Source organism: Myxine glutinosa, chromosome 2, assembly GCF_964187855.1.
Source record: "Myxine glutinosa chromosome 2, kmMyxGlut1.1, whole genome shotgun sequence".
NCBI lineage: Eukaryota > Metazoa > Chordata > Myxini > Myxiniformes > Myxinidae > Myxine > Myxine glutinosa.
Window position 1 is genome coordinate 10,400,239 of NC_136262.1, and position 10,000 is coordinate 10,410,238.

At 54.5% G+C, this 10,000-nt stretch overlaps 1 protein-coding gene across 5 annotated transcripts in view; it reads left to right on the plus strand.

Annotated features, from left to right (window-relative positions):
• Positions 1-10,000, plus strand: part of GABBR1 (gamma-aminobutyric acid type B receptor subunit 1) — a 293,840-nt gene that overhangs the window by 137,616 nt on the left and 146,224 nt on the right. For all 5 annotated transcript variants that reach the window (XM_068108736.2, XM_068108737.2, XM_068108735.2 and 2 more), the window contains exons 2-3: positions 8,694-8,801; positions 9,601-9,798. In XM_068108736.2, the coding sequence (XP_067964837.2) occupies positions 8,705-8,801; positions 9,601-9,798 (295 nt within the window). In that variant the 5' untranslated portion in view covers positions 8,694-8,704. The remainder of the gene's footprint in view (positions 1-8,693; positions 8,802-9,600; positions 9,799-10,000) is intronic.

Sequence of the window (10,000 nt, forward strand, 5' to 3'; positions counted from 1 at the left end):
TCAGTACCTTCATGAAACATCTACTGTGGAACATCAGCACGCACCTCAGTACCTTCATGAAACATCTACTGTGGAACATCAGCACACACCTCGTGACCTCAGAACCTTCGTGAAACATCTCCTGTGGAATATCATCACACATGTAATTAGTCATGGTGCAAGTTGTCTGACCGGACATGTGGTGTGAGCTCAGCTTTCATTTCTTGGTATTTCTATGTAAACAAGTGAATAAAAAAATTATGCTAAATTAAAAGGCAATGTATGGATGACAAACGACAGTCTAAAAAGGTCCTAAACAAGATCGGGATGATGTTGGTTTAGACTGAGTAGCTAACAGTACTGCCATCACATAACAATCCCGACATCACTGCCTCATTTGCACTTCATCAATTACTGCTTCAAGCTTCTACAAACACTCCACTGGTTACAACAGTACTTGATTACTCCAGTAGTGCAGCCACATACTGAGACTACAAATTAGCAGCGCAAGTACAATGTTATAATATCAGTACATGATCATCAACTTCTTACAAACTGCATGAACATCTCCAATAACAGCATTCTATAATTATCTCCATTTGTGATTGGTTACTCTAAGTTGATAAAAAAAGAAAACTAGGAAAGACAACTGAAGCTGCAACAAGTCCCTGAAATTATATCGGAGCTTCTTATACTTATGCAGAAATGAAATATAGGAGCTTGTGGCGGACACAATGCCAGCGGGTCATAATTCCGCGCACCAGTGGGTGACGCGAGCGACCGGACGTGGGAGCAAGGCTCGGGCCACGCCCAGAGCAAAGGAGTCATGAGGCTAAGGGTTGAACTGGAATACATGCCCCGCCTTTCGGCCGTCCGGCCACGCCCGAGGGCAAGGCGTGGCCTCGGGATATATACGCGGGCTCGAAAGTCGAGCCCGCCCAGTGCTTACGTGCAAGTATAGAATAAAGTGTTTGGTTTTGTTCAACGCGTGGTGGCCTACCTTCTTGGCAAACGAATTGTGTGTGCATAGCACCACACTGGTGACCCCGACTGGTTCAGCCGTAGCTGACCCCTGAACGCGCCATGGCTACCAACGCTGTTGCCGTCAAACTCCCGGAGTTCTGGGAAGCACAGGCCGACGTTTGGTTTGTGCAGGCCGAGGCCCAATTTCAGCTCCGGGGCATCACAGCGGACGACACCATGTACTTTCACGTGGTCGCCGCCCTCGGGCCCGGCACTGCCGCCCACGTCGTGTCCTTCTTTCAGCACCCGCCGGGCGCCCACAAGCACGCGGCGCTCAAACGACTTCTCCTCACCACGTTCGGGCTCACGGAGGCCGACCGCGCCGACCGCCTCCTTGACCTTCCCGCCCTCGGCGACACACGACCGTCCATTCGGATGGATTATATGTTGTTGCTTCTTGGCGACAAACGCCCGGATTTCCTTTTCCGAGCGCTTTTCCTCCGCCAGCTACCTGCGCAGGTGCGGCTCGCGCTGGCCGGTTCGGCCATAACGGAACCCCGCGCCCTGGCCAGAGAGGCGGACAAATTTTTCGCGGCCTGCGACATGCGGCCAACGTATAGCGCTGCCGTAATGGATCCCGGTGCGGAGGCTTCAGCGCCGCACACTCGGCCGACATATAGCGCTGCCGTACTGGATCCCGGTGCGGAGGCTTCAGCGCCGCGCCCCCTCATGGCCGCTGCTACACCCCGTCCACCACCGCCGTCACGACCGACGCGGCAGCCACCACCGGGGCAAACCTGGTGCTATTATCATGCCAGGTTCGGCCGCAAGGCCAGGGCGTGCCGCCCGCCGTGCTCTTTCAACGGGTCGGGAAACGAGCACGCCGGCGCTCACTCGCAGCCATGAGCGTCTGCCATTCCGGCAGCCTCCTTTTCATCACAGACACCTCGTCTGGTCGTCGTTTTCTGTGCGACACTGGAGCGCAGGTAAGCGTCCTCCCTGCCTCCGCGTCCGACAAGCAAGCCGCGGGCCGGGGCCCCGCCTTGCTCGCCGCCAACGGAACTCCCATCCGCACATTCGGGAAGCGTTGCCTCTTGCTGCGGTTCGGGGGACAGCGCTTCCAATGGTCTTTCGTCACCGCCAGCATGCCAATGGCCCTGCTCGGTGCGGATTTCCTTTGTGCGAATGGGCTGTTGGTGGACGTTAAGCGCAGACGCCTCGTCCAGGCCGAAACCTTCAGCTCGCTCGCTTGCTCGCTGAGCGGCTCACCGAGCGGCTTACCAAGCGGCTTGCTGAGCGGTTCCATCCCGGCGAGGTTGGTCTGTACGCTTCCGGCAGCGGACGAGTTTACTCGCCTCCTCGCCAGTTTCCCGGCACTCACGCGGCCCACCTTTTCAGCGGTGGCCGTCAAACACGGGGTGGAACACCATATTCCCACCGTCGGACCACCGGTCTACGCCCGAGCGCGCCGCCTCGACCCAACGAAGCTCGCCGTTGCAAAAGCGGCATTTGCCACGCTGGAGCGGCTGGGCATCGTCCGGCGCTCCAACAGCGCATGGGCCTCACCGCTGCACATTTTGCCCAAGCCCGGCGGCGGATGGCGGCCGTGCGGTGACTACCGCCGGCTCAACGACGTCACCACCCCCGACCGCTACCCGGTCCCACACATTCAGGACTTTTCCACCCGGTTGGCGAAAACGACCATTTTTTCCAAGGTGGACCTCATCCGGGGCTACCACCAGGTCCCCGTTAAACCGGAAGACGTCCCGAAGACGGCCGTTATAACACCTTTCAGCCTTTTCAAGTTCTTGCGGATGTCTTTTGGGTTGAAAAATGCGGCCCAGGCGTTCCAGCGGCTCATGGACAGGGTCTTGCGCGACTTGTCCTTCGTCTACGTCTACCTGGACGACATCCTAGTCGCGAGCGCATCCCGGGAGGAGCACCTGCTCCATCTCTGTATGCTCTTCGAACGCCTGGGCCAGCATGGCCTGATAATCAACCCCGCGAAGTGCCGGTTCGGCGTCACCGACATCGACTTCCTGGGGCACCGCATCACCAGGCACGGGGGTCATCCCTTTACCGGCCAAGGTGGAGGCGGTCAGGAGTTTCCCGCGCCCCCGCACGATCAAGGGGCTCCGGGAATTCCTGGGCATGGTGAATTTTTATCACCGCTTCGTGCCCCGCGTCGCCCAGCTCCTGCGCCCCCTGCACGAGGGCCTCTGGGGGAAGCCGGGCAATGATGATATCGCCTGGGCGGAGCAGATGGACGCGGCGTTTGCGGGCGCGAAGCTGGCCTTGGCCAACGCCACCATGCTGGCGCACCAGCGCCCGATGCACCAATCGCCCTCACCACCGACGCGTCGGACTACGCGGTGGGCGCAGTGCACAAGCAGTGGGTGAATGGTGCTTGGCAGCCGCTGGCGTTTTTAGCCGGTAGCTCCGCCCGCATGAACGCCGGTACAGCACCTTCGACTGCGAGCTTCTCTGGCTCCACCTGGCGGTCCGACACTTCCGCCATCTTCTCGAGGGCCGCCCGTTCATGGCCTTCGTCGATCACAAGCCCCTTGTTTTCGCGATGGCCAAGGTCGCCGAGCCGTGGTCAGCCCGGCAGCAGCGTCACCTCCCTGCCGTGTCCGAATACACGACGGACATCCGACACGTCGCGGGTAAGGACCACCCGGTGGCGGATTGCCTTTCCCGGTCCGTCGCACACGCGGTCCACCTCGGGATCGACTATGCCCGGATGGCGGCGGACCAGACCGCCGACCCCGAGGTCCAGGCCTTTCGGACCGCCATCACGGGCCTCCGCATCACCGAGGTACCGTTCGACGTCGCGGGCACTGCCCTCTTGTGTGACGTCTCCCTCCGCCAGCCTCGCCCCATCGTGCCCGCTGGCTGGCAGCGCCCGGTTTTTGACGCCATCCACGGCCTGTCCCACCCGGGCACGAAGGCCTCCCAGAAGCTTGTCGCGGCAAAGTTCGTCTGGCATGGCCTCCGGAAGAACCTCCGCGACTGGGCCAGGACGTGCCTCGCGTGCCAGCGCGCGAAAGTCCACCGCCACAACCAGGCCCCGTTGGCCCCGTTTACGGTGCCCAAACGTAGGTTCGACCATGTGCACGTCGACTTGGTGGGACCTCTGCCCCCCTCGTGGGGTTTCACCCACCTCCTCACCATGGTGGACCGCACCACCCGGTGGCCAGAGGCCGTGCCATTGGCGGCGACGACTGCGGCTGACGTCGCACAAGCTTTCATCGCCACTTGGGTTGCCCGGTTCGGCACCCCCTCGGACATCTCGTCCGACCACGGCCCCCAGTTCACCTCGGAGCTCTGGGGAGTGGTGGCCCAAGGGCTCGGCGTCAAGCTGCACCGCACCACGGCCTACCACCCCCTGTGCGTGCGCTTCCATCGCTCGATGAAGGCCGCGCTCCGGGCCAGCCTCCGCGACGGCAGCTGGGCCGACAGGCTCCCCTGGGTCCTGCTGGGCCTCAGGACGGCGCCCAAGGACGACCTGCGCGCGTCTTCAGCGGAGCTGGTCTTCGGAGAACCGCTGCGGGTACCGGGCGAATTCATCCCCGACTCCACGGCACCTTGGTCCACGGCGGAACAGCGCTCCACCCTTCAGGAGACCGCCAGGAGGTTCGCCCCGGTGCCGACGGCACACCACGGTTGCCCGTCCTCACACGCCGCCCCAGAGTTTCGCACGGCGGAGTACGTTTTTGTCCGGCATGACGCCCACGGGGCGCCGTTGCGGCCCCCGTACGACGGGCCCTTCCGCGTGCTGGAGACCGGGGACAAGCACTTCACCGTGGACATCGGCGGTACTCCAGTTCGCATCTCAGTGGACCGCCTCAAGCCGGCCCACCTCGACCTGGACCACCCCCCGCAAGCAGCTCTGCCTCCGCGTCGAGGCCGCCCCCCGGCGGGCAGACCCCGGCACCCACCACCCCCACCGTCCCGCCACCCCCCAGCCCTGCACGCATCGCCAGAGGGCGTTTCGGCCGGGTCATCCGGCCTCCCCGCAAGCTCACCCTTCAGGTGCGCGGGAATTCTGGGGGGGCGCGTGTGGCAGACACAATGCCAGCGGGTCATAATTCCACGCACCATTGGGTGACGCGAGCGACCGGACGTGGGAGCAAGGCTCGGGCCATGCCCGGAGCAAAGGAGTCATGAGGCTAAGGGTTGAATTGGAATACATGCCCCGCCTTTCGGCCGTCCGGCCACACCCGAGGGCAAGGCGTGGCCTCGGGATATATACGCGGGCTCGAAAGTCGAGCCCGCCCAGTGCTTACGTGCAAGTAGAGAATAAAGTGTTTGGTTTTGTTCAACGTGTGGTGGCCTACCTTCTTGGCAAACGAATTGTGTGTGCATAGCACCACAAGCTTCAAATACTTTTAGCTCGGCCTTGCCCAAGACAATAGTCTGGAGGCAGTGATGTAGGGATTGTTATGTGATGGCAGTACTGTTAGCTACTCTCCAAACCAACATCATCCCGATCTTGTTTAGGACCTTTTTTAAGACTGTCGTTTGTCATCCCTACATTGCCTTTTAATTTAGCATAAATTTTTTTATTCACTTGTTTCTGTAATTTTTTACAATGTGGAATAACACAATGGTATAATGGTATATGGAACTCAGAGGATACCCAATCTTGGAGCAAAAGTGCCAAGATATCTTAGTCAGCAATGTCAAACACTGCACGTGTTCCTATATTGTCTTATGTAACCCTGACTGTATCTTGCAGCTGTCGTGTGGTTTCCCTCTAACCAATAGGGCGGGGACAGAGGGGAGGGGCGGAGCCTCTCGAAGGAATTTATTTATATACGGCCGGACGTGAAAGACACTCGTGGTTTTTACTGTTTTGTTCACTTCAAGTGTCAATAAAACTTATTATACACTCGAACTGCGAGTGTCCTGGATAAACTATCATTGATCATTGGAATCTCCCGCGATGAAGCTAACTCCAAGGGCCTTTCACTCACTCACCGCAGGCAGGTTGGTGGTCTTTCCGTCTTCTACCGACTCCTCTCTGGCCTTGCCCCCCCCAGCTCTCTCTGGGCTCTGTCCCCCAAATATTCCTACAGGTCCCACAAGATCTGCCTGCAACCCTCTTATGGTTAAACTGCCAAAATCAAGACTCTCTGCTCACCTTCACTCTTTCATTCCTCTTTTCTCCCGCCTCTGGAACAAACTCCCTCAATCTATTCAATCACACTCCTCCCTCCAGGTCTTTAAAACAGCTGTTCACCACCATCTCTTATCTTCCCCGATCCAAAACCTTGTTCTTTTCTACCCCCGCTAATTCACCCCAGATCCACTTTTTTGAAATACCGACTTCTTTCCTTGAAGTCCGAGCAGTGTCCATCTGTTTTATACCTCAAAGCCCATGCCTCCTCCCCCCAAGCCCTCTCCCTCCCACAGATCTCCCGATGTCCCTGCTCTCAAATGTTGTACTTGTGTGCTTCCCTCTCTCTCCCCATCTTGTCTCCCGCTCCCTTTATCTTATGTTTGATGTGTCAGTTTTTTTTTGTGTGATTAATGTTAGCTCTTACACGAGCCTCGATCTTGTATACAAAAAATAAAAATAAAAATTGTTTTTTAATATCATGCCGTGTGTCGTTTTTGGTGTTATCTCTATCATTGGTGAAGAATCACTGAAGAAATAATTTTTTATCATGTCTGGATCCGTATTGAGATCTTCACCAAAATGGAATCAATCCTTCCTTGTCACATACCCAACCCGTCCACCAGGTTTCATCCGAATCCGTCGATAACTTTTTGAGATGTCCTGTTGACAGACAGAACAACAGACAAACCGGGTGTAAACATAACTTCCACAAACCTTTGGTGGTGGTGATAATTATTGAGGGTGATAATCTCCAACCTACCCTTTCTGTCAAAGGTTTTGGAACGCGCTGTAGCCACTCAACTCAAGCATCACCTCTCTGCCAATAACCTGTATGAAACATTCCAATCCGGATTCCGGTCCAACCACAGTACTGAAACTGCTCTCCTCAAAATCACCAACGACCTTCTCCTCTCCTCTGATGCTGGCAACCTCAACATTCTCATCCTCCTCGACCTCAGCGCTGCCTTTGACACCATCGATCACACCATCCTCCTCACCCGACTTGAAACCACCTTTAACATTACCGGCACTGCCCTCTCTTGGATTAAATCATACCTCTCTGACAGACGTCAGTTCATCTCCATCAATAACTGCAAATCCCCCACTGCTCCCCTCCCCAAAGGTGTCCCCCAAGGTTCAGTTCTTGGCCCCCTCCTCTTTATCCTTTACCTGTCCCCCCTCGGTCACTTAATCCGCCGTCATGGTCTCCAATTCCACTGCTTCGCCGATGACATCCAGCTTTTCATCTCCACCAAGTCCATCTCCACCGCCACCCACTCTATCCTGACAAACTGCATCACTGAAATAAAATCCTGGCTTCAAATCAACTTCCTCAAACTTAACTGTGATAAATCTGAAATAATCATCATTGGCCCAAAAACGCTCACCAAGTCCACCCATAACTTTGCCCTCAACATCGACGGTTTCCCAGTGTCCACCTCCCCTCACATCCGGAATCTTGGCATCATCTTTGACCAAACCCTCTCCTTCGACAAATACACTAAACAGATCACAAAGACAGCCTTCTTCCACCTGAAAAACATCGCCCGTCTCCGTCCATCCCTCTCCTCTGTGGCTGCAGAAACCCTCATCCACGCCTTCATCACTTCCCGTCTGGACTACTGCAATAGCCTCCTTTATGGTTCACCCTCAACAATCACCAATAAACTCCAATACATTCAGAACTCCGCTGCCCGTCTACTCACCCATTCCCGGACCCGTGACCACATCACCCCCGTCCTTTACAAGCTTCACTGGCTCCCCATCTCCCAGAGAATCCAGTACAAAATCCTCCTCTTGACCTACAAAGCCCTCCATAACCTGGCCCCATCCTACCTGGCTGACCTCCTCTCCAGACACACTCCCACCCGCAACCTCCGCTCTGCTGGTACCAACCTCCTGACCCCCCCCATCCGGACCAAATTTAGATCCTGGGGGGACAGGGCCTTCTCCATCGCTGCTCCCACCCTCTGGAACTCGCTACCTCACACCATCAGAGACTCCTCCTCACTCACCACATTCAAAACATCACTCAAGACCCACCTGTTCAACACTGCATTCAACATTTAACCCACAGCATCTAACCCCTGACTATCTCCTCTCCTTCTCCCTCCTTTGTGCTTTGAATATTTCCCTATTGATTCTTCTTTTTTGCAATTGTCTTTATGTTTTGCTATGCGTTATGTTTTGCACTCTGTCAAAGCGTCTTTGGGCTTCCTGAAAAGCGCTATATAAAATAAATGCATTATTATTATTATTATTATTATTATTTCTCTTAAATGCCTCAATTGCTAGTTTCCTCGGTGATCACGTGACCGAGTACCTGTATAATCCACAACGTTGGTATTTTATTCGGGGGTCCATCACTTGACAGAGTGACCAAAACAAAGATGCTCATGAAGTTTGGAAACGCAAGGGTTAATAGGCATTCGTTGATGTCATGGCAACCTGATCTTGTCACTATGGCAACCATAGAGGCTTGATTAATTTATTTATTTACTTATACTGATTTTGTCACCTGTGCTCACAGACAAATAAATTGGTGATGTTCAGAAATTGATATCATATGAAGCAGCTCAGGCTCATTGATTGCATTTGCTCTTTTCTTTCTCCCTCATCCTGCCAGTTGTGTCTTTCATGTTTCCTGTCCATCCCAGCAGCTCCATGAACTTCCTGCTGCTGCTCGCCATGTTCTTGCAGGCTTGTGTTGTCCGCGGAAAGGGTCGTGAAGAGGGTGGGTTACTACAGCTTGTTCTACATGAAAAATGCATGTTGTCTGTCCATTGCTCTCAATACTAACTCGAATGTGCATGTCGGTGACGGAGACGATCTCGAGTTACTGGTACCTGTCGATGCAGTATATAGAGCACTGCGTCAAACAAGCGCTCACAACACCTAAGAATTTAAAATCCACATTCGTGAATCACAAGGAGACTGCAGGGGCCGAGCAGGTAGGCTGCGGCCTAACTTCTTAGGGCGGTTAGCATACCTTGATCAACATCCGGTTAATTCCATCCAAGGACCTACTGGTTTGATGAGGTGAAAAGTTGGAGGACAGGACCAGAAGGTTGGAGGATGTATACAAGTGTGATCGGAAAGAGGAAGTAGGAGAGGGTGTTGCATTCTGGGTAAAAGACAATGTTTTAATTGAGAGAAAGCGGTGACTTAAGGAGATAATTCATTATTAATGTGGAGGATTCTGTGTGGATGGAGATCAGAGATTGTGCAAACTGGAAGGTACCTGTACGATGCTTCTATAGGGCTCCAGGTGTGAAGGAAGAGCAGGATACAAGGTTTATGGCATGTGGTGAGGGAAGAGGAATTATTATGGGGGATTTTAGTCCAGGCAATGCCAGCCTCATGATAGAGTGGTCCGCTTTAAGGAAAATCTTCAATTTTTTACTCTGACATGAATAAGTTTGTAATGCATAATGTTTGGCAATGATTTTAACATGTCCGCAGAATTATTTGGTGTTGTTCTACCTTTTGTGGACCCTTTGTCCCTGCAACCCTTGCCGCAACACCTTCCCCAGGATGCAAGAAGCCTACACCTCCGGTGATGGGGGGCCTGCGCTTTCCTTTTATGAAAAAATCTGTTGTGGTCAATATTTCTGTATTGCCCATTAACTACGAGCTCGAGGTGGTGTGTCGTCCAGGCTGGGCTGTGGTTGGTGCTCATGTGCTCAAGTGCCTGCCAGATGGCAATTGGAGCCATTCGGTCAGTCGCTGTGGTGAGTGTGCGGTCCTCTCCCAGCTAACACAACACCGTTGGGCCAACGTTGGCATTTGGTCAGTCGCTGTAGTGAGTGTGCGGTCCTCTCCCAGCTAACACAACACCGTTGGGCCAACGTTGGCATTTGGTCAGTCGCTGTAGTGAGTGTGCGGTCCTCTCCCAGCTAACACAACACCGTTGGGCCAACGTTGGCATTTGGT